This window comes from Chelmon rostratus, chromosome 6, assembly GCF_017976325.1.
Source record: "Chelmon rostratus isolate fCheRos1 chromosome 6, fCheRos1.pri, whole genome shotgun sequence".
NCBI classification, from domain to species: domain Eukaryota; kingdom Metazoa; phylum Chordata; class Actinopteri; order Chaetodontiformes; family Chaetodontidae; genus Chelmon; species Chelmon rostratus.
In genome coordinates, this window is record NC_055663.1 from 9,869,895 (window position 1) to 9,895,432 (window position 25,538).

Here is a 25,538-nt window from a genome sequence, read left to right on the forward strand (position 1 = left end):
TTACGACTACAGTATTAACAGGACATTTTTTTTGGAAAATTAAAGGGACAGTTAGCTCAGATGGCATCTATACAATCTATAATCATAATTTCCTCGTTTTTTAATTTTCAGAAGAATCCTGTTCAGGATGGCCCTGACTATAACCATGTGGAATTCTGAGTTATTTTACTTAACAGTTTTTGAGAAAAATTCAAAATTAGTTGAAATTAAATTATAAGAATCATAATTTCCTAACATTTAGAAATTGCCTGTCTAAAGTGAGCACTGAACAGTATGAATATAAAATAACTACATCTATGTTCAAATGTATGTAGATGCTTAGTGTACTTCAACTACAATTTTTTCAGCTTACATATTTTCCACAAACGTTAAAAATTTGCCAGGTGGCAAAGAAGCAAGTAGCTGATCCTTCAATGAAACAGCAGATCTTAGTACATAAGTAACGTCTTTAATCCAGTGTTCACATGTTTATGTGATTGTCTTAGCACTGGGATGTGAGTAATGAAAACTATGACTGTGCACACATTGTAAATCAGTGGTTGAAGAAGTGCTCAGATCTTTTACTTGAGTGAAAGTAACAATACTACAGTGTAAAAATACTCTGTAACAAGTCAAAGGCCTGTACTCAAATTTGACTTAAGTAAAAGTACAAAAATATTAGTATCAACATTTCAGAATGGCCCATTTTAAGAATAACGTCATCATATTATTGAATTGTAATTATCGATGGATTACTACATACATTAATGTTACAGCTGGTGAAGGTGGAGCTACTTTTTTCCAACAGGCTGTCAGTAAGGATTTATTTTTGGGCCAACCAGAGCTTCGTGAACCGCGTGACCGCGTGGCGGCGAGATCAGAGGCTCTTCTACGGCGCTGCGCGGTGATGTCACTGCCCGGAGGCCACGAGACAATTGAGACAATTACTGCATAGATCATTTGAAATGTTAGTGAAGTGGCAGCTACAGTGAGGTACGCAGTGCTTTTTTTGTACTGAAAGTAAGCGTCAACCCTGATTAATGATGTTCAGCAGGCCGTGAGAAACCTCTCAGCATTTTAAAATTTTTTTTAAAATGTGTTCGTTGCCTGTAACACAAATATTCTCTTGAAGTAAGTAATAATCTAAATAAGCAACGTCAAATGATGGGCAACAAACCACCTGTCGATGCTTGAGCCAAGTTTGCAAAAAAAAAAAAGTGTATATCCCTTCAAAATAAATTTATCTAAGAACTAAAAAACAGGAAAAAGATAAGCAACATAAAAAATACTAATAAAAATAACATTAGTATATTTCTTCATCCTTCTTCTTTTTTTTGCCTTGGTTGTATTGAACTTTTTGTCTCATATCTTGAAATATAAAGTTGCCAAATAAAAGCCTAAATTTGAAATGTGTGGCCAACACTTAAGTTAAGAAAACTGACTTAAAAGTAATATTTGAGGGTAAGATTAGACATATTTATGACCAAATTTTTTAAAATCCGCATTAATTTTTATCTTACTTTGAAAATCTTGACCGGATGCCCTAATGTTACAACGACTACCTTGACGCACTGACCCTGGGCCAGTCTTCACCGACACTGTGCATGTCGGTCCGTTTTGCGGTTGTCTCACAGCGATGGAGCGAAAAGTTGCTCGAGAATTTAGGCACAAGGTAAGATACAAACATTATCCTCCTCACACATGGATCAAACAGCTGTTAGATATCTAATTAAAAGCCCCGGTCCCTACCTGCTGGTCGCTTCATGGCTCAGGTGTATCCCTTCAGTGGGATGTTACGCAGACGTAGGCCTGACCGAATGCCTCACGAGGAAAACAGTTAAACTCACTCAGTAATTATTTTAAAAAGGATACTTTTCTAAGAGCAAGTTTGGAAACTGTTTGTTAGGAGCTGAAATGTAATTTATCACCAGTGTATCACTAACTTACATGAGGTTATTACTTTCTTTGACAGGGGCAGTCCATTTATAACATGAAAATATACCAGAGTTAGCTAGAAAGGCTAATTTTCATCAGCAGGCGATAGCTGACAGCACAATCTTTAAGAATAAAAGCATTTTAGTGAGCAGTATACCCAGACTGGGAGAAATAATAGACAAAAATGGTAGAGTTGAGTTGCTAATAGATTAATTGGTTTTCAGTCACCTGAAATAGCTGCTTTTCTTGGATTGTTTTGGTTGAAGTCTGGCCTACAGCTGATCTTCCTGTTTTACTTAAATATAAGTATCCAGTGTATATTCTAAGCAGCTACATTGGAGGACATCCTTTCCCTATTTGTCCCAGGCTGGTACCTGTTCTGGCTCAGGTAAACATCATGCAGCTGAGCTCCAAGACAAAACAAATGTTACTTGAATCCATGGGATGTGGCTCCATGAATGAAGCACAAATTATACCATGTTTTGTTGGTGGTGCTGGCACGTAACAGCCTGAAAAGGTAACTACGAGTAAAAGATAACAAAGGAAGGGAACGTGATATGTTCAGGGTGTTTTCCGCCCGAGAGCATGCAGGGATCATGGAGCGCTGGGGAAGCTGCTTTGAAAGCAAGCTGCCAGTGACATCACACAACACCTCAGCTACACCTGGAAGAAATGTGTGTTCACTAACTAAAGCTACTTTGAAAAAATAGCTCAAACTACTTTGTGCAAAAAATGATCAAATTGTGCATGTGATATGAAGTTATAACAAAAAGATAATATATAAAAAAGATCACATGCCATCAAAATATTCAATTGAGTTTAGTTCAAAAGTGCCCAAAGGTCATATATAAACCAAAAAAGCAAAAACAGCATACCCCGAACTATTCATGGGAATGTGCAAAGGATGTCAGCTTTGAATTACAATAGAGAAGCAATGATAAAATAAAACATCAGTCCTTTCCTTTCATGGCCCCAAATTGTTTGTAGCTTCAGTCGTTAACTACACAAAATGTAGCTAAACTAGTAGTTGAATTACATGCAGTTCTCTACTACACAGCTCCAGGACCATCACACAGCCGCCTGTGCTGAATGCCGGCGGGCAGGTTCCATACTGCAGGCTCCTCACAAAGGGCACCTTAGCATTAGATAACGCAGACTGTGTCAGAGCTGAGCAGCTGAGCAGAAACGATGAGACAATTTATGGGTTTAATTAGAGGCCGAGGGGCCAACGCAGCACAATCAGGCTTTGTTTCTGTCTTTCTGCTTGTCACTGTCTCTCTGTTTGGCTGTTTGTAGTTTAACTGTACATTCCCAGAAGAACTGCGTTAGTATTTGTTTTGTCAATTTAAAAGCGGTTTGTAAAATGTGTTTATTGTCCTCTGGGGCTTTGTTTGTATGTACTGCAATCTATATACACTGTAACAGGACAGAGTTATGTTTGGTCTTATTCTGTCAAAGCAATCTTGTTAATTAGATTGTGCTCTTTTTAAAATGAGTATCTGACTGACCAGTGATCCCATGTCTTGTTGGTTTATGGTGCCAAAGTCTGCAGTTAGTTCAGGCTGCAGGAGTGGCTGACTGCGTCTCGCTGGCCTGAGCAAGAGAAATTTACGAGAGTCATAAAAAACGTGTCTCACACACACACCCTCACAGCGACCTCACTGCAGAGTTGAGGTTTAGTTTAGTTTAGTTTATTACCATTTCAGTCTTAGGTGATCTACCTGTGCTTTAATCCTCACATAAATAGATACAGAAGTGTCTGGATGTGTTCTTGCTGTTCATTAGACTTGGAGTGCACGCTGCTTAAGATAAAGCTTGTGTGTGTGTGCGTGTGTGAATGTGTGTGAATGTTGGGTGTGAATGTTCACCCCATTTGTGTCGTGAGATGTAAGGTGACACTGCTGACCTTCCCACTGCAGCCTCTCCTCAGCTGTACTGCCATTATTCCCTCCCAGTGGTTTGATGAAGAGAGAAGGGCAGTGCGTTACACCTGCTTTAGTCCGAGGACTCTCATCACCCCCAAAGCCTCGTTTTATCTGTCAGTCTGATAAACAAAAAAAACAAACAACCCAACGCGACTCAGGTTTGGGTTTGGAGCTTAGCAGTGGAGTTTGGGACAGATTAAAAAAAAACAAAACAAAACGGGTGAAATGTGTTACATCAGTGATTGGCCGAAGCGTTTCCTCAAAACCATTCTGCTGCAGCTGAGCCGCCATCAGGTTTGTATGACTCCGACACACACTCACACTGACACACACAGATGGCTCACCCCGCTGTGGTGCTGACAGGACTGCAGGAGAGAGGTACAGTGTGTGTGTTTGTGTGTGTGTGTGTGTGTGTGTGTGTGTGTGTGTGTGTGTGTGTGTCAGTGGGCTGACGTTTCCTCGGTTCAGCAGTGAGAAGGACGATGACACCAGATGTTTGTCCTTTCTTGCAGGTGGAGTTGCTGATTGAAAATGAAGCAGAGAAGGATTACCTGTATGATGTCCTCCGCATGTATCACCAGTGAGTACCACCTGCCACTGCTGAGTGTGCATACAGTGTGTGTGTGTGTGTGTGTGTGTGTGTGAGAGATAGAGAGAGAGAGCAAGTTCCTTTTTCTGTTATGTTTTATCTTCATCACACACACATCCGTATATTGACACCACTGTATTCCTATAGGAATAAAATGTTATTGACTGTCAATAGAGCTGCAACTAATGATTAGTTTCATTGGCAATTAATCTGAAAATTATTTTGATGATTAATCTATTAATTGTTTGGTCTTTAAGATGATAAAAAATTCTGAAAAATGTTCATCATATTTTCCCAGAGCCCGAAGTGATGCCTTGAAATTGCTTCTTTTGTCCAACCAACAGTTGAAAACCCAAAGACTCTTCAGGCTAGAACCAGCAAAGACTTTTCATTAATCGATAGTTAAAAATAGTTAACGATCAGTTTTCTTTCAATCGATTGCGTCCTGAAATAACTAACACTTTGAACCAGAATTGATAACGTGTTATTTGTGAAACCCATGTGACAACACATGACATTTGTTAATGTTTCTGCATGAAAGATAAGACAGTATAATCTAAGAGAAAAGTTTGTGTGTGCTCTCATTCGCCTCCAGTGTTGCTGTAACTCCGTCTTGTTCTGTGTTTGCTGTGGGGGAAATTATGCCCAAATGCCTTTTTAACTCCTGCTGAATCCTCGCTAACTTTGAACGTTTTCATGTTCAGTTCTCAAAAGCTGTTGCACACAGATGTTCATCAGAACTTCAGTGTCCAGTTTAAACTGTGTGCTCCATCAGGGTTTCTGATAACAGCCTGGTCTCAGAGGGCTGGGGGTGGGTGGGGGAGGACTGGGGGGCTACAGGTCTAGGTTTCAATTAATCTTTGTACAGAGGCAGAGCTGTGTGACCCCACCGGTTAAGCCTCTGATCAGTTTCCACTGTGCTCCGACAAGCCTGGCCAGTTATCCACAAAAGCTCTTTTTATGTTCATCCTCCAAATAGGGCTGAAATGGCAGCTATGAATAATTCAAGGTGGAGGCCGGGTGGACAGATTTTATACTGTAGCTCTTACTATGCTGCTTTAATTGCTGTTCTGGTTGCCTTTTGTCTTCCTTTTGAACTGTGAAAGAAAGATGGCTGTGTTAATTTTTCCATCAGCATTCATAGATACGTAGTTGTATATTTTTACTGTTGTTGAAATTAGAGATGGAAGTTTACATCAGATCTAAACATCTGTTTACAGGTCTTAGGGAGGACCGCATCACTTCATATATGAAAAAAGATGCATAGTTTTTGCGGCTGCGTGAAGTCTGATAAATTGCCTCAAGTGATGTCACTTGAGTCATTGTCAGTTGGGTCTGGGGGTGAGCTTACCAGACCTCTGTGGCTGTTCCTCATCAGGCTAGTGGGCTGCATTAGCTGCTGTTAATATAACACCTGAATCTCTGACTGAAATGTTGTCAGTCAAGTTGGTATAAATAAGGCAATATCTCAGTCGATGTTGTTCCTTTTTTGAATAACTTTCTGTCATGAGTTGTGTTGTAAGAGTACAATGGTGAGTCTGTATAGTGCTAAGCCAGTGCACCACTCTTTTGAGAGAGGTCTTTAATTGTACTTTAGACTAAAGTCAATACGCTATCTCTTAATCTGACTAAGCCTACGTAGCCTGACTATGTTCAAATATCGAATGCTTCCTCCAGAATTATATTCTCATCGGGGTAGAAAAGCCTCTAAAACAGCACCTTCAGGACTCTTAAACTCTCCCTTGCAGTGCCCCAGGGTGGAGGAATCCATTGGGCCATATTAATCCCTTTTAGATGTAGAATTCATTTACAGAACAAGGTTATTAGATAATAATAAAATAATTAGGAATTCTCACATGTGTTGTTTGTACAGTATGCTGTCAGGTGTTCCAGGGGCCTGTTCAATACTGAAGTCATTTAGAAATGTACATCATATTTAGCCATAACATAAACATAACATAAACTCAGTTTCTCAAACGTCACCTGGTCTCTTGACCAGGGGACCTTATATTATACTGAATCTGCTCAGAAGGTAGTACTAAACTTGTACTAGCAACACAGTTACTCTGCTCTCCTCTCTCAGGTCGATGGATTTGCCAGTGCTGGTTGGGGACCTGAAGCTGGTCATCAACGAGCCAAAGCGCTTACCCCTGTTTGACGCCATCCGCCCTCTCATCCCACTCAAACACCAGGTGGAGTACGACCTGCTCACCCCCAAGAGGTCACGGTGAGTACAGCATAGAGTCATGCCCATATGTGCCTGTGTAATGAAAACAAGAAGAAGATTTGATTATACTGTGATATCCTTAAACACCCTCATGCTTGTCTGCATTTTTCTTATTTTTTTTATTGAAACCATCCCTCATTTTCTTTTTCTTCCTCTCTCTCCTGATCGCGCAGGAAGCTGAAAGAGGTGCGTTTGGATCGGACACATCATGATGGCCTGGGTCTGAGTGTGCGAGGTGGCCTGGAGTTTGGCTGTGGTCTCTACATATCACAGATTGTCAAAGACGGTCAGGCACAGAATGTTGGCCTTCAGGTATGTACGTATGATTTAACCATGACGTTCTCCACCTTGTTTGTCAGCAGGATTACAGAAAACCTCCTTACCAGATTTTTATGAAACAGATCTGAATCAAGGGGCAGATACAGAAATTATGTTTCACATTTGCTAACATTGAAAGATTGGGCATTTGGCCTTGGCAGCATAAATGCCGTACATCTTAAAATCCAGTAGATGGTAGTGAAGTTAAGTAGTGACAAAACATGAGCTAAATGATGCACAACATTCATTGTTGTTGCATTAATTTGAATGACCGGGATAATTCATATTTAGTTATTAACAGCATTTTGTACTAATTATAGAACATTTTACACTACAGCTGACAGCAAACTTGAACACCAACATACCGTGTGTCAAAGCAGCCACAGTAACTGTCAACAACACAGAACTAATGCGTGAGAACAGCAAGGAGAGGAAGAGGGAGTGAGGCGGTGCAGGGATGCAGGCGAGAGATGTTACCCAGAACCGGGTTATCGTAGTTTATAATAATGCAGGACAGCTGGAATACAGATGTTTCATACAGGAGCCAAGCGTATATGTGGATATACTGATACACGTTTTCTCACAGGACTCATTCCTATGAGACGTGGCACTCTCTAAAACACCTCACTGTGTTTGCGCATCCTGCCATGAGACCTATCATTTATTACTTTTTATGAACTGAGGATTTGCCAGATTTCAAGGGGGGCTGCAGCACAGTTCATGGTTTTGGAGCTATATCCAGACATAAATAGTGTTTGTGCTTGCAGATTTGCATATCATAGAGGAGCGGACGACTTTCTTTCTCCGCCTATCTGTAAATGTGGCTTTTAGCTAAAATACCAAAGAGCTTTCTGTAAAATACTTGTTTGTAGCCATTATAGCACTATTATAGTACTAGTTTAAATAAAAGGACACCAATACTTTTTGCAATAAGTTACAACGTATAGGTGTATACCTGCTGTAAATATATTGTGTTTCATTAGTGTATCTTGTATATAATATTTGACTTAAACAATATATTCATTAGTATGAGAGATTAGGCCCGGGACCAATATGTGTCTGTTGAGTCATTTTCTGTGTCTCAGTGTCAGCGTCATAGATGTCTGTCATAATACTAGAGAGTCCACTAGGTGGAGTAAAGCACCAGGTTTTTTTAGCAGGAGTTTACATGTCTGTCACTGATGGCCCAGTTTCACCCAGAAAGACAGAAAAAAAAGATGATTCCAGTCACGAAAGAGGAAGTTAATGTTTAGATTGATGCTTTAATACAGATGAGACAGAATGGCTGCTGTGCCTCTGTGCCGTTGTGTATTATCACGGACTTTCAGTATGCTTTGTAAGTACAGCCAAGGAGAGAGCATTTTGGATAAAACCCAGAGGAACACATTCAGTGTAAAACATAGCTGATATAGGTTTGGTACTTATGGAAATGTTATGGAAAAAATAAAGGCTTGTATTAAATTCTTCTACTTTCAATTGAACATTATAGTATGTAGTACTATGCATTATTACAGATCAAGTGGGTCAACTTAAAAGATATTTCCTCAGGTATTAGTTATATTGTGACAATGTTTTGCCGTCACAGAAAATCTATTTAAAAAGAAAGGGTGAGAAACAGTATGTGCAAATAGCATAGTTAGTGTTCACAGAAAAGTAAACACTAATTCAGGTTACTTAGGATACATACATAATATAGGTCAAGTATTTTAGCAATTTTAAATATTTACTGCTTTATATGTTGTATAATCAAGCCAAGATCAAGGAGATCGAGGTATTTATTTATGTGGTTGTTTAACAGAAGCCACACAGACGAACAGTTTAATGTATATAGGATGTGCTGCACCCGTCTCTGGTTTTAAATTTGGGTTAAAACAGCCAAACAAATGAGTCGATACAACAGGATAGATCAAGCAGGCCTGTTTGCATGTGCAAATGCATGTATCCATGTGTGTATGTATCATATATGACTGTTAACCACTGACATATAGGTGTCATAGTGTGTCTGTATATGATTTAAAGTATGAGTCTGGTATCTAATCACTGACTTGGCAAATGAACCCAACAATTCCGTAAGAAGTCATTCAGTGTTTTTGTCGTTGAGCTTCCTCGGCTGTTTGACTATTTGATAGTGAGAGTATCAGCTATGGAAATGCCTGAAACATTAAGGTGTACATCACACATGCCTAGATCATATTGTGGCTGGCATATTCCACAGACAGGGACGTTAATTATTGGAGTAGCAATAATTTCATCTGTGGTCTGGCTTGACACGTTGAAAGTGAAGCTGTCATCCACAATATCCCATCCCGTGTTGACTTATAGGTTGGTGATGAGATTGTGCGCATCAATGGATACTCCATCTCCTCCTGTATCCACGAGGAGGTCATCAGTCTCATCAAGACCAAGAAGATTGTCTCACTCAAAGTCAGGCGTACGTCAAGCACAAACTCATTTTCCAGCAACAGCAGCATGATTAATGTGCATAAAACTGAATATTGTTGATCATTACTTTAATTTGTTTTTTTGCCCTTCTGTGCAGATGTGGGGATGATCCCGGTGAAAAGGTAAGGTAATATGCTGCTGTTTGTATGGTGAAATGGGAGTGATGTGCAGATATCACTGAGTCTTTTATTCATTTCTCCAGTTCATCAGATGAATCTCTCAAGTGGCAGTTTGTGGACCAGTTTGTCTCTGAGTCAGGGGTAAGAGACAGATTTACCCCAGATTTGGCATTTTCCAATTAACAAAAGTTGTAGCACATCAGCAGTCAGTGTGTGGACTTTATTCTTTCTTTCTGTCATGCTGCAGGAGAAAAAAAGCAGCATTGCAGGCTTGGCATCGATCGGTGGCAAAGAAATCAAGGAGAAGAAGGTTTTCCTCAGCCTCGTGGGTACCAAGGGTATGGGCATCAGCATCTCCAGTGGTCCAACCCAGAAACCCGGCATCTACATCAGCAATGTCAAGCCAGGCTCCATCTCTGCAGAAGTTGGACTTGAGGTTACTCAAAATGACCAGAACACCTTTTTGATATCCTGAGGCTAACATACCTGCCTGCTGTGTGAACTGCATCCACATCTTATCCCAAAACACAGGTTGGAGACCAGATTGTGGAGGTGAACGGGGTGGATTTCACCAACGTGGACCACAAAGAGGTTCGTTTTGCTGAATTAAATTATCTGTCCGCTTGAATTAATGACAGCTAGAGTCCAAATCTCATCAGCCGTTTTATGATTACATAGATCTACAATTTTGTACATTTTGTCCTTCTATCCAAAGCACCTGCAGCACCACGAGGGCATCTGCCTTGACTGTGTTTGTGATGCCAGTAGATGTTGAAACCCATCATAATTGGCAGTGTTTGTTCTCTGCTTCACTCACTGAGCTGCAGAACCACTGCCAAATTAGCCTTTAACCAGCCAAAATGGTTTTACAATAAAAAAAAATCCCACATGGACTGTTGGCTATTTTCCAAAGCGGCTGATGTAGAAACCAAAGCCTGCAGTGTTTACGAGGAGCTGCTGATGATCCCACACACTGATAAATACACAGTACACAGGCCATGGAGCACTGTTCATGTATTACCCTTAATTTTATTCATTAAATATATTATTATTATTATTGAATATAACAACGTTATATTGTATTGTTGTATTGTTCTTTTATTTTCTATTTATTGTACAGGCTGTGAGAGTCCTGAAGAGCAGCAGGAGTCTGACTATTACTGTTCTGACAGGAGCTGTAAGTACATTCTAACTGTATTGTGTTTAATAGAAACTAACCATAATTTATACAGCATCCAATACTCAAATATGTTAAGTCACAAAGAAATACATAGTAAAGTTGTAATCATGACATAGTGGTGATGAACAAACTTCTGAGTTCTCTCATTTGCATTCCTGCACCTCACAGATTCACGCGTCATGCTGTTTTGTTTTGTTTCACATTACCTCTCCTGTGCCGCAGTCCGGCTGCCGGCAGGAGCCGCATTAATCACCAGTCAGGTCACTTGGCAGGTTGTTTGCTTCAGGACTCAGTGACGACTCTGGAACTGAGACAAGCAGTCCCCTCTTATTTACTGTTTTCCCTGGTGCCTGTCTAATGCATTTGTGTGTGTGTGTGTGTGTGTGTGTGTGTGTGTGTGTGTGTGTGTGTGTGTGTGTGTGTGTGCGCATTTTCATTTTGATACATGCAGTATATCCACCATGATTGGATATTTTAATTCAAGGACGTGCTCCAAAATAAGGTGGCCACTGTTTATGTGTGACAAACTGATCAGTGCAAAGCAAAACTGGTAAACTGCAGTAAATATTTATCAGACACCCTGTGCCTCACATACAGGTATAACGTCCTTTTTCAACATAGAAATTAAACCCCAAAATGAAACCCACAAATTCAAGGACAGTTTGACATAAGAGGAATGAACACAACATCCCAATAGATATTTCCTTATGACTGTGAGGGCCATAGAACATGATTCACATTGTTTTCATATTCATCGAGGAATTCACTGGCCCTCGTGCTCTGCATGAAAGCATCTGCGTCTGATACATTGCATCTTCATTCATTATTCATTTGTTCTTTAAATTTGTCACCCATCTGTATGTATAGTCCCATTTTTCTAGTATGTATTTTGTACATTTTTGAATATAAATAGTAATTCCATACTAATGCTAGAAATTGCTAACACTCTGTAGATTAGTGTCTTTCAGGTTGTGATTGAGGCTTCAAAGATGTTACCTGTCTCTCTCTCTGTCTGGGAGACTGGTTTGGGCTTGCCTGCTGGTCTCCAGAGCCAAAAAGTCTGAGGATGACTGCTGTAGACAAAGTCTTTCCCTTATTATCTTCTCTTACTGTTGTCACTCTCAGGGCAGCGAGCTGTTTATGACAGACGAGGAGCGTCTGGCGTTGGAGGCCCGCAGGGAGCTGGACAGGCAGGAGCTGATGCACCAGAAGAGGGTGGCACTGGAGACGAATAAAATCCTTAAAGAGCAGCAGGAGAAGGAGAGGCAGTGAGTGAATGGCACAAAACACATGCTATTATTCACTTCTTGCTGCCCAACAAATTACTGCATCACCCTGAAACTGCGATCACAAAGCGAATAAACCCTATAAAAGGCTTTACTGACTATAAGCAAGTGTTTCGTCTGGTAAATTGGCTGACATTTTGATGTAGCTCAACACACATGCTGTTCAGTGTGTGCCCTGTAGCTTCTGTTATCCGCTTTCGACCGGAAGGCTCCGTCTCTGACTATTCTCAGAGTGTTGCTGTCTTTACAGATCTGTCAGACACAGCTGAACTTGATTTTCCTTCAAAAACATGCACAAACAACAACAGCGTCCAATAATCAGCTTGCAAAATACACAACATGTGGTCAGTCCGAGACTGAAAGTCATCACCCAATAGTAACACCCTCGACCATCATCGCAGTCAGTCAGCGCCAAATCCTGTATTTGCCTGTTTCTTTCCTTCTTCCTGTGGATCAAACCTCTCTTGTCACCCTGAATTCAAACAACCCAACAGAGAAGCAGTGTACTCTACAAGCTTGAACCAAGATCATTTACCTGTTAACTAGACATATGTTTCACAAACACATCTACATATATCAGGTACAAATGTAAACAGAGCCTGCAGATATTTTCCATCTAACATCAGTAGATTTATGCTCACTTGACCTAATTGTTTACACATTCTTCTCAGGCATTTGTGCAGAGCACACACTCTCTGTGCTTTAATGCCAGCAATATCTTTGGATGACTAATGGGACTGCACATCGTGTCGCAGGACTGATGCTTTGCATAGCAGCCATAAAATGGATAAAGTAATATATTCTGTATTTATAGCCGTGTACTATAGCATGTTTTACTTTGTACATTTATCATGTGCTTAACAGGAGACAGATGGAGATCTCTCAGAAAACCGCAGAGGAAGAGGAGCGCTATAAGAAGGAGATGGAGAAGTAACTTATTTTGTGTTTTTAATATCCATAAAGTGCCAATTCCATGTGGTTTTGGTCTGTGTAATATGTGTTTAATATCGCACTTTTGTGTCGTCCTCTGTAGGATTGAGGCTGTGGAGAGGAAGCACAACAGAGAATGGGAGGAGGACTGGGGAGCCAAAGACAGGCCCAAGAGCCCGAAGAGCCCCCGCACTCCAAAGAGCCTGTCACCCGCGCCACCTGAGAAGAAAACCACCCCGACTCCAAAGGCCAAAAGTTCTCGTAAGGACACCTGAAAGAGCATTTGTCCTGAAATGCATGAATCCTCTATTCACTTCTGAACCTGCATATAGACTTTGAGTCGTAGAAGTAACTCGTGCCTGAATCTCCTCTCTGCATGCTCCCGGTCTCTCTGTCTGTCACTTCTGCGTGCTGTGCTGCTCTTCATGGCCTCTCCTCTAAGCTGATGAAGCCAGCTCCTCTGCAGAGGAAGACAAGGAGGAAAAGCTGGACAGACAAGTGAGTCTGGAGCTTCAGCTGTGATTGTCCCAGCTGTTGTAGGAGGATGTTTGTGCAAACCGGCTAGATTTCCTTTGACAACCAAAATTTAACCATTGGAGACGACTTATTGCTAAATGTTGCCAAAAAGTGAGACTGAAAACCAAAATCCAGCTGCTGAAAGATGATTTTTATGGCAGTTGAAAAGCACTTTGCATCAGTTGGTTTTCAAGAAGAGCAAATCTGATTCTTTCATTTCTCTGTTCTGGTTGCTGTGTTGTGGCTCTTAAGTGTATTTTCCTGCTTTTAAAAATGGATACACTGCTGGGGGGTTGCTGAGACTTTGAGTTTAATTTAACATGCCTGTGAGAGTGACCTGTGTTCATCTCCATCCTTAGCATTTGGCTGGTTTTATCGATACGAGGGGAAACTGCCGTCAATCCGCAAGGTACTGTCGGCTGTTCAGTGTGGTGTCCGAGTGGTTACAAAGGGGATAAATCCTGTCTGGTTTTGAACTGGTTCTTATGCCATCGTGACAAAGTGGCATTATGCATTTAAGATCAGAGCTGTCTTTGAAAATAATTTACAAATTTCAGGTTGTTTGCTGTGGTTTTAACACTCACACAGAACGTGGTGTCTCTAGTTATATCTGTGCATGTGCATGTCATGCTGTGTGGTTTGGAGTGGCAGATTTTTCTGTGCCCCGCTTTTTAATTTTAACTAACTAATGACACCTCAGAAAGGAGAAAAGAAGAAGAAAAAGAAGAAAGTGTCCAACACAGATACACTGCAGGAGCAGAGAAAAAACAAGAAGGAGATGGAGTTTGAGCTGAAACTTGCCAAGGAGAAAGAGGAGATGTATGAACGGGAGAAGCAACTGAAGATCAATCGGCTGGTTCAGGAGGTATGAAAAGAGGGGTTCCCCCCAGGGTTCACCCCAGTGAACTGATGAGTGGACTTGTGGATGAAGCCATTTGACATTAATGATGCACTTAATGGCAACATTAATATGGCTTTCAGAGTGTCAGTTTCTGGTTCATAACCAAACGCAGCATGTTGTTAATCCTGTGATGCACTAAAGGATGTTTTAAAGCTTATCACATCAGTAGGACTAATTCCCCTTCTCTGATGCTGCATGGCCTCGGCTCAGGTTTCAGAGACAGAGAGAGAAGACCTAGAGGAGTCGGAGAAAGTGCAGCACTGGGTGGAGCGTCTTTGTCAGACTCGGTTGGAGCAGATCTCCTGTGTGGAGAATGAATCCCCAGAGGTACAGAGTGAGACCTCCTCTCTCAGATCCCCTCTGCACTTAAGCTCTTCAGCAATGTTTTGTTATAGCATCGTATTGAAGATGATAGCACTGAGTGAACTCTTTCTAGCCATGTTTAGCCGACAACTGTCTCTGTATGTCTGTCAACATACTGACGCCACAGACAGCCTGTTACTGAGTGAAAGGATAGCTCAGTAAGATGGGAAAGCCTGAAAAGAGAACGGGTGGGGTTTACGTGACTATACATGTCATTCTGTCCTTTTTTCACCTCCAATATTAAGTTACATGGTTAATATGAGGCATGAGCTGAGAAATTGTATTTTCATCTCTTCACAACACTAAAAATAACTAATTTTCCAGCAAGTGAAATCAGTTGGAACATACAAGAGAGAAGCCAGAAGAGGAAAATGTGAAGTATTAATGGTTAAACTGGCAAAATGTTGATTGCACAGTGTAATGGTTATAGAATAATGACACCATCAGCATTTAGATTGGTTCCCTATAAGCCTCGTGTTCACAATGCAATTCTGTCTGCACCAAGAATGATGATCTTCTGGGAATATGAAGAATGACTGGTGATCCAGTCCAGCTGCCACTGTTTCTATCTGATTTCATGTCTTCATCACAGACTGAATGAATGAACTGACACAGTGCTGTTTTATTACTCCATAGAATATTACGCCAATTTCACTTCACCCCTTCAGTGAACATGCGCCTTTCTTCTCTCTTATTGTTGCTGATCTATGGAAAACCATTGAGTGCATCTTTTACAATGATGCCCTGATAGCAACACATCTAAAAATTACAATAATAACATACAACCAAATTACAGTGCTTATAAAGCAATAGGGAAACACACGAAAGATATGTCAACTAGTGTCACAACAAGCAGGCCAAGGACAACAACATAAGAGATAGCATCAATTCAAATACACTTATGCTGCTCTGTCTATCAAAGGAGATTTAAATTGATTAAATAGGATTAGTCTAGTTTTAAGAGGTTCTGCAGGTTGTTCCATTTGTATACTGCTCCGCAGTATATTAAAGCCAGTTTCAGTATTCTCGGTATTGTCATCCTCGAGGACTAGATGAGGTGGGATGAGGTGCAGGCCGAACTTGATCCGTCGTTAAGAAGACATGAAAGACACTTTAGAGATAACAGATGATTGCCTGAGTTCTTAAATAGGTCAACAGGAGAATTGAAAGATGATGTGAAACATTCATTTTTCATGTCGTTGTGGCTTTAAGCTCTCCCCGCCGCTCTCTCCTGCCTCTGAGCCCAAGGTGAAGCGCTTCCCTGGTGGCCTCCACCTGGCCACCACTGATCTGGACGACATTAACCTGGATGAGGTGGATCAGAGCCTGAGGGGCCCTCTGAAGAGACTGGCCCCCACCCAACCCAGCACTAGCCACCCTCCCCCTCCGCTGCCTCTCCCTCCACCTTCACCCAAGCTGAACCCTACCTTACCTAACTATTCCCCACCTACTTCTCGAGTATCGCCACAGCGGCGCCCTCCTTCCCCACACAGTGTTAGAAAACCTCCCTCTGCTCCGTCTACCCTAACCAACAAGGGGCGTAGGCCTCACCCACAGCCTCACCCTCATCCACCCCAACCCCCTCGCCCACCTTCCTCCCACTACCCTCCTCCACCTCAGTCGTCATGGCCTCCATCCTCCCCTCAGCCTGCTCCGCGGCCTCCTCCGCCACCTCCCCCTCCACCACCACCCCCGCCGCCTCCTCCTCCGCCCCCACCCCCACAACACTCCGAGGAACGTGTCGGAACTCTCAGCGGGTACCGCCAGCATCACCACCATCACCTCCAACACCCTCCCAGTCCTCCAGAGCGCAGGAGCGAGTGGGAGGCAGGCGGCTATCTCCCAAGAGGGGGGCTGTACTCGTCTAACACCAGTGAAATGTCCCACCCCTCCAGTCCAAAGGTCAGAGATTCTCATGTGAGAGGGGTGATGTGTTGGAGTGGCTTTTTCCTTCTCTGTACTAAGTTTCCATCTATGAAGAAATGTCACATCAGCAGTTAAAGTAATTATGCAGAGAGCTCACAGAGTTAATGCATTTTCAAGGCTGCAGGAGTCAACTTTCTTTAATGCATAGGTTCACATGCATGTACTGTTTTATGTGTTGAGATGTTTTATGCATGTCCAGAGAGCAATGCACCGTATTAGCATGACGGAATTGGGCAGACATTGATTGACAAATTTCTTCTGTCTGAGGGAAAGGCACTCAGTGAAGCAGTTTGTTGTTATTGATGTTTTCCTGCAGCTGTATGGATTGTTATACTGAGTGGGGTGTTGCATGCTGTGTGGTCGTGAAGAAAGCAGCTTGTTGGAGCTCGTGAGAGGAGCTGATTATTTCAAAAATATATATTGTCTGTCCTCGATTTTGTTTGGACATTTACACGTTTTCCAGTGGGCTGTGCGCTGAATGCCTTTGAAAGCTCAGCCATGCTGTGATGTCTGAGACAATTATAATAAGTCTTGCTGTGTGGTGCAGTGATATTTCTGCAGTGCTCTGTATGTGCCAGGGGGGCGAAATATTCATTTTATTTTACCGTGGTTCAGGTAATGAGAAATACCTCCCATGCCAGTCGAATTTCCAGTTCAAGCTCTCCCTTGGTGAGTCTTTTTCTGTAAAAATCTAGTGTCAAGTCCTCTGTTTTTTAGTCAAAGCTGTATAAATTTGTACAATCCTACCAAACAAGATGCTCTTACTGTAAAATGACCTATTGAAAGAACATCCTGTGTAACTGCAAACCTTGACTCAGCTGTTGCTTGAAAACATGGTCTTTCCCCAATAGCAACTAGCTCCTAGTCCCCCCAATCAGAGGCGTCAAATGGCCCCCGTCATGTCTAAACCTGTTATGCTGCCCCAGTCCCAGACCCACCGACCAGATCCACACAGACCTGCACTCCGTTCTGATGGCCTGGTATGAAGCACACCACACTGCACTCATCTCCGCCCTGCACAAAACTTGAATTAATCTTTGTAGGTTCATAAAGCATTCAGACCTCTGACACAATGCGCCATCATGTGGGCGAGGGATTAATCTCTGCCGCTTTTGTCGAGCCTTCCAGACTCTCCAGCTGTTTTGCGGAAAGCCAGTCAGTGGTTATTAGATCACACAGGGGGGCCATTCCTCATTCCTGGCTAAAAGCTTCAATGAAACTGGACAGATTTTCAAACTGCATTTGCTGTCGAGTAATGCTTTCCAGCGACCCTCACACTAATAGAGTGACTCATTCACACCTGAGAGCACAGCAGTGCAGCCACACACTAACAACCAGCTACTGAGCACGTCCGCAGCTGCAGGTGAAACGCCTCGCTGAAGGACTTTCCCTTGACATGTTTTACCCCAATCACCAGAGTAGACTGCGTTGCTCCGGCACGCAACTACTGTATACTATTGATGTGTTGTTTTTCGTAAATTGGATTGGAAATTTTGACATCAAAGAACTGCTGTTGAATGGAGTTGTTTTGTGCAGCGTATCCCGAAGGACTGCGGTATACCATAAACTGTAGTGTTAACAAAACATTCCTGTCAGACATTGTGTTTCATCAGCCTGGAGACATGGGCTGAGGACCATTAGGATAAGGCTAGTAATAGTCTCTATTTTTCTTACTGTCGTCAAATCCCGTTAAAAAAAAACAACCCTAAAGATACGTAGAATAAATGTACTAACAAGCACTGTCTGTGCAGCCAAAGCCTGATATACCTTATTCCTCTCTTGGACCTCCACCGTTAAACACACATCAGTCAGCACACCATTGCACTGTAGTTTATTTGAGTTAATCCCATATCCATCATCCTGTTTCTGCAAATATTCACTAGTGCACCGAGTGCGTATTAAAGACCCCCTGAAGAAGACCCGGTTGAGCATTTCCACCTTGGATCTTTAGTGGACTTATCACAGAAATTAACAGTTGCTGCTTTTCGACCTGGTCTAAAGTTGCTCCCTAAAATGTGTAGCATATGTGTATGTAGAAAATAGTTCCAGCGTAGGAGTGAGGGTTGTGTTTGCTTTGTTTTGATATGTTTGCTAAAAGCTGATAGTTGGTCTCTTGTTTCAGCCTCCTGAAATGCTGAAACGGATGGTGCCTTTCAACTCGTCTTTCAAATCAAACAACAAACGACAAGTAATTAGCACAGCGTTTACCACCTATATTACTCCTGAGTGCTCTTTCTCCTGTTCTTTCTGCACTTTGTATCTCTGTCCTCACACGTTAGGTCTCCTTATGGTTAACTGGAGCCTCAGTGAATGCTCTTCCTTTATTTTTCATTATCTCCTCTCTTGGTGGCTGCATCACTGCCTTTAGGTCCAGTTGTGTCACTTATGCAGGACTGTGCTTTATGGATTTGAAGCACACAATAGAACATACAGCGTGGGAATGCATGTGTTCTTGTGATCTTGTGTGTGTCTGGCAACAGGTTTGTACATCCTGGTGCTTGTAATCTGTCTTTCTTCACGGGTTGGTGCAGTGTGCATAACGAAAAGATGAAAGAAAGGATGCTGGTTGTCATGTTCCTTAAATTTGCTTCAAGACAACGATTTAATATCTATCTAGTATCTATTATACTAGATACCAGAGCAAATGTATTGTTGTCAACTGCCGTCTCCAGCCACAACAAATAAAAACACATGAGTTTATTTTTTACAGGAAATGAACAGTCAGATTAATGTGTGTTTATTCTGCAGGAAGAAAAATGGCTCTCTGTGTCCTCGTAGCTGAATAAACCTGAGAGCTTTGATCTATTGCCTTCCCTTGAAATTCAATAGCTGTCGTCTTGGGTTGGAATGATTTTCTGTGTGCAAACACGATAAAGTATGAGGCTTTAAAAGCCACTGTGCTTTTTCCGTTAATAACTCTAAGTGTCTCCATTGTTTCCATTCATTCAGGTTGTAATTAAAAAACCTGATGCACCAGATGGTTTGTTACACAGAACCCTCTGTGAAGTAGTCCTCAGAAACTGTTTGGGAAAGGACAGGCGCTTTAAACAAAAAATATTTGGCAGGTGATCGGATGAACCATCAGCCTATGACGGGTTAAGTTAAACCAATCAGATCAGCGTACCATATGTTGTAGTAGGACTCTTGCCAAAGCCAGTCGGGAGATTAACATCTTTTCCAAGGCAGAAAAGCCTTCAGTGCAGTTCTTTGCTTGTCTCTCAATGAAGACATACTCTCCAGTTCTGCTATAACTGATGCTATAGCAGCATCGATGCTAGCCTCTTTAGGAGCCGCCATTGTTGCTTTTGAATGAAAACAATGCTCGTTACTAATTCCTCATTGGACGATGATTGCTTTGTACCACTGTGGTTTGGCCACAAATGCATAACTTAAAGCCTGGCAAGATGGTTTCTCAGCTCTTGTGATCTTGTGTGACCTTGTGATCTTGTGAATCCAGCTGCCTTGCAAGATAAATGAAAATATTAACAAAGAACTGATTGTCAAAGGAAATCTGACCAGCACTTCATACGGTGACTTGTTTCACTGACATTCCCAGACATTTCTTAGAGATTATTCTGCGTCTTTGTGTCCTGTTTGTTGACTTCCTGTCGGCACATTGATCAATTTTAACGAACTGCCTGTTGATTCTTTTTCAGGGATTTCAGAAATACGAGGAAGACTTTGATCCCTACTCCATGGTATAGTGTGTCTGATCTTGTTTGTGCTACAACAATACAGAGCATGCCACAAATATTTTGCAGTTCAAATCAAGGGCGTTATACAGCTAACAGGTCTGAGTGCTTGCTAACTAGAAATGTAAACATTATATATCTGTTACTATATGAGGATCAGTCAACAACCATAGCAAACAGGGCCGACCTGGATGCTTTGAAGCTTCTTCAGTTGTCATGGTAAATCAGTATTCAAATGCTGCAGGGTTCTTTCGTTACCTTATTTGTTTGTTTTTTGAAGAGGAAGGAGACATTGCATTGGCATCACTGAAAAAAATGCAAAAGACTGATGAAGAGTGAGAAATGGAGCTCCACTGTAGCATTTAATTAGCCTCAAAACCTACACACATGATGCAAGCACACAGAACCGAATCCACAACAGAGAAGTTCTGCTCTGTGTGCACAGATGAGGTTCAAACTTGAGTCTCCACCTCCTGTGGAGCTCCAATATTCATAGATTATTACTGAAGCCTCAAAGGGGTCTTCAGCAAAGCCCTAATAGCAAATACATCTAAAAGTTACAAAATGCATTGACATTATACCCACAGCAGCTATTGTTTGCTTTGTCAGCTTCGAATTACACCGAAGATGTCTTAAAACTTGCATTACTTCAGTATTAAGCCAAATCTTACAGTTAAAAAAATACACAATAAAAATGAAACAGCAACTGAATTAACTGCCTGGATTGGGAAGATAGATTAGCTAGAGTCATAGCTAAATAAGTTCACTTATGCTAGCTAGCTATTGGGGCAAATATAGTAAAGTAGGCCTATTTAAATGGCTTCTGCATGAATACGAATTTTTTCGTTTGTTTCCCTAAAGACAAAAACCTTAATAATTTTATGGAAGTAAGCCATTGTAGAGCAGCAGTCTTTGCTTTAGAAGGTGTGATATATTATACGTCTCTGAGCATGGCCATGTGCATATTTAGAAAGCAGGCAGCCGTTCATTATGTTGGCACATCTGTTTGTTGTTTCACAGCTGAACTATGACACTGCAGGGTTGTTTTATGTTTTGTTTTCCTTCTTCTGTCTCCAATCCTTTGCTTGGTTATAGTTCTCCTCAGATCAGATAGACGGGCGCGATGTGAGGCTGCTGAGAATCAAAAAGGTACTGACTGACATCTCCTGCCTTCACTTCAGATAACTCTGTTTATTGACGAGAGGAATCTCACTTTGAAACTGAGATATTCATAAACATGATGGGTGGCATTGATTGTTTTGTTTACTGTTCTTTAGATTGGACAGCTTGACATTGCTTTGGAGGGAGGTGCAGACTCTCCATTAGGAAAGTTGGTGGTGTCTTCCGTGTATGAAGGTGGCGCTGCAGATAAGCACGGTCAGTACTTTTTTTTTTTCCATTACATGCTGGGGTGCTTCCGCTGAACCCTTACGATTCCAAGCTGGTATAGAAAAGTTGGTGATTGGATGCAGTTCTGTACAACATCAGGATTTGGTGGTTTGATCCCCGGCTTTTCCTGTCCACATGTTGAGGTGCAAGTGTTTGAGCAAACTCTTGTTCATCCTGGTTCCCAACCTCTAAATATTCACCCACATTTCTGATTTGCTCAGCTATGAAATAACAAATAAACGGAGTGACACAAAAAATGGTAATTTTGTTTGATTATTAGGCTGGCTCTTGGTGTGTGTGTATATGGGGAAAAAATCCTATGAGTCACTTTGGAGAAAAGTGATACAGCGCAAACCCAAAGCCTGAAAAACCTTTTTTAACTGAGATTGTCCTCACATGCTACTACTTCAAAATAATCATCTAAACCAGATTCTAAACCAGTTTTAGCAAACTTCAGCAAGGTGCAGCAATTAAGACTAGACTTTGTGACACAATGTCCCTACTGAAGCACAATCCCAGAGAATATATTTGCACTGCAAATACATTTAATATTCAGAACATTAGTCTTCCTGCGTCTGTGGAGGGAAGAGCCTTGTGAATACAAAGCAAATCATTACGGTTTTTGTGTGTACAGAATGTGCCTGTGTTTGCACTTTATTACACTCATTAGTGTTTCCGAGGTGAAATATAAGGAGGAACTCAGTACAGTTTATTATGCACAATATCAGGATACCAGTGAATGATACATGCGTGCTGACTTTCATCAGTGCATAAGTGCATACATTTAGATACACCCAGCGCTCTCTGGACTTATGTCCCCACTACAGCCCTGCATCATCACTGTGAGGCACAACATGTTGATTGTTTACTTGTTTACTTGAGTCTTCATAGAGGTTTGAGTGTGTGAGTGCCTCTTCATGCAGACTATATTTATCTCTGCAGCTGGTTCTGGCATCTACTGTGTGTGTGTGTGTGTGTGTGTGTGACTGTTGTGAATGAATGCGTTTGACAGTTAACCATCTCCGATGTATCTTTTTGTAGGTGGCGTCGTACCCGGGGATGAACTTATGGCTGTAAATGGGAAGATCCTGATCGATGCCACGTTGACTGAGGGACAAAACTCTCTGGCCCGAGCCTGGAATAGTGGAGGGGTAGGACTCAGATTAGATGAAAATTAAATGCTGTACTCAGTTTTATAAAAGATATATAAATTTACCCTAGCAGCTTGGCTTATTGATTGTAGTTGAACCCCATCAACCCTTATGTGTTGCTTGTTGCTGTCACACTCACATTCACACTTGCACATTCAGTCCAGCTGCTAGAGTTCATGTTTTTTATTGATTCAATCAAGTGCAAATTGGAAGTAACTGTTGTTTTTACCTTTTAGGACTGGATCGATGTTGTGATTACTGTTTCCCCTCCGAAAGCCTATGAAGATGAAATGTAAGCATTTTGATGATGATTTGTAATCTAGGCCAGATCAGTTTTCCACATCATATATACTATTATTCAAATGCACATATGAAGCATTGTTACGATAATTTAGGCCGTAGTCCAATAAAAATGGGCCCAGTAGTTTACACAATGTGACAGTGTGGCTTGTGTGTCTATGTGTGTGTGTGCACGTGTACGCAGCCCTAAGTCAGCATCAGTCAGTCCCACTTTGAACAGAAAGGTGTTTGAAGGCAGTGCGACACTGTACAGACACGGCTACCTACTTCAGCACTAGCCCTCCCTCTCCTCCTACCTCACCCTCGTCCTGGTAATCCAACTCGCCTTCGAACCTCCTCCTCTTCACTGCACGTCTCTGAGGGGAGGTTTGGTGTGCCATTTGTTTTTGTTTGGCCCCGTGTTTTCTCTTAAGCACATGTGACAGTCTCCCTGTCAATCAGAAGAAGGCAAACAGTATTTTGGTATTTCTTTCCCCTCACCTTTGTGACTAAACTGACAGATTTATGTATTATTGTTAAAGCTTCAGTATTTCCATGAAACGCTAGCGTGACAGTGAATGTAGCATATACAGTGTGCATTCATGTTGTACTATTTAAAAAATGCTTCAAGGTGGTATTTCCTTATTGGTGAAGCATGCGCTCTACTATGCTACAGCCACAGCTATTTGAGTGAAGACATTCATAACTAATGAGATAAGTGACCCACGCACCATATATCTGCCAAATTCCGACCCAGCAAGCCATATATAAACAAACATGCTCGTGTGTGGCCTCTGTGGTATTGCCCTGCATCGTCAGGTCACGGACGCTCACAAAAGCAGCCGAGGACTCCTGCCAGGCTGCAGCAGTTGTTCTGATTGATGTTGTTCCTTTGGGACTGTTACATGTTCTGACATACATAGACACTAAGCGACACTGGGTGGTACTGTGGTGAGGATTTCTCCTCCCCTTGCCACAGTCAATAATGAAGATGTTCCCAGGGTTTGATTGGGGTTATTTTTGAGCTTGACATGATAAAGTTTAAGAAGTTGGTTTTGCAATTACATTTCCTGTCAAAAAAAGAAAGAAAGGGCCGTCTAAAGGCTGATTGTCTTGTGTTTCTAAAACTCACTTGCATGTGTGTTGGTCTGTTGTGTTTAATGTGCAGTGACTGAAGCAAGTATAAAAGTGTTTTCCTAATGCACACATTTTCTTAGCTCTATATTTAATGAAGGGCAGCAGGTTTAACTGACTGTATTTGGCACAACCTCTAGTGATTGATCTGCTCTTACCTTCCACGTTGTTAATTCATTCTTCTTTGGCCTCCTGCAGAACGTTCTTCTAGTCTCATCAGCAGCCTGCCAAGAAAACCAGACTGATTAAGAAGAACCTTTTCAATGGTGATGATTTGTTCAGGATTCACCGTCTTCACAATAAAATCATCACGTTTCCTCGTCATCTTCACACTCACCTGTAAACAAACAAGCCGAAGATGTTTTTTTTTGTTTTTACCCAGCATTACTGTAGGCTCTTTGAGAGTTAAGCCTTGTGACATGCATGCACTGACACCATGTAGTCAATGAGCATTCTCACTGTCTCGGCTTGTTGAAGCATGATCGGGTCAATATTTAGCAGCTCTGTCAAGCCATCCTCCTCTTTACCTTCAGACATGTGTCTCATCAAGTGGTAATCAATAGCAACTCTCTAATCTGCCTTTCCAAAGCCCAATAAAGGACTGCTCACTATCACAGAACTGAGTTTCTGTTGTGCATTCCCATCTTCTGCTTTGCTTGATTCAACATAACATTACCAGGCTGGTGTTGCAGGGAGAAATAGTCATACGTCACTCAGCTGACATTAACAACACAAAGCAGCATTTTCAGGAAAAAAAAGAGAGATCTGGTGTAGATTTGCATCCCTTTATAGGTGCTTATTTAGTCAGATATATTTGGCAGCCAAGCTGACAGGATGTTCTTTCTTTTTTATCATACAGGAATGAAGCTAAATCACCAAGACACAACGTAAGGTTGTTTTGAAGGTAGATAAATGATAATCTATTCATTTACAAGGAGATTGGGGTAAATAAAGTTGCTCTCCTGCATCACACCCTTGCTTATGGTTTTCTGCAGTCTCTCTGATGTCTTCACTAGTTCTGCATCGATTTACTTCAAGCATGGGGGACCGTGCGGTTTTGTAATTTAAATGTCCACAGGGGGCAATAGTGTTCCTTCTTGAATATCAAGCTTCTCACTGACTGGCAGAGTTCCAACTGTGCTCATGTTGCTGGTTTAAGGAACCTGAATATCACCAGATGGGCCTGGATCAGATATATGATCAGAGCACGAGAGTTGGGTTAATTGTGGTAAATGTAAATTGTAGGTCATTTTAAGC

At 41.7% G+C, this 25,538-nt stretch overlaps 1 protein-coding gene across 2 annotated transcripts; it reads left to right on the forward strand.

Annotated features, from left to right (window-relative positions):
- Positions 1-1,590: 1,590 nt before the first annotated feature.
- ush1c (Usher syndrome 1C) lies at positions 1,591-24,835 on the forward strand. Of its 2 annotated transcripts, XM_041939506.1 has the most exons (23): positions 1,591-1,651; positions 4,352-4,419; positions 6,512-6,655; positions 6,829-6,967; positions 9,296-9,404; positions 9,513-9,537; positions 9,618-9,675; positions 9,782-9,970; positions 10,066-10,125; positions 10,655-10,711; positions 11,840-11,982; positions 12,865-12,930; positions 13,034-13,191; positions 13,806-13,855; positions 14,147-14,311; positions 14,558-14,674; positions 18,759-18,824; positions 20,293-20,334; positions 21,424-21,477; positions 21,606-21,705; positions 22,759-22,868; positions 23,105-23,160; positions 24,480-24,835. In XM_041939506.1, the coding sequence occupies exons 1-23, from the start codon at positions 1,616-1,618 to the stop codon at positions 24,490-24,492; spliced, it is 2,025 nt and encodes a 674-aa protein (XP_041795440.1). In that variant the 5' UTR covers positions 1,591-1,615; the 3' UTR covers positions 24,493-24,835. The 2 variants fall into 2 exon arrangements, with proteins under 2 accessions (XP_041795440.1, XP_041795441.1); XM_041939507.1 differs by lacking the exons at positions 13,806-13,855; positions 14,147-14,311; positions 14,558-14,674; positions 18,759-18,824 and adding an exon at positions 13,373-13,428.
- The last annotated feature ends 703 nt before the right edge of the window (positions 24,836-25,538 follow it).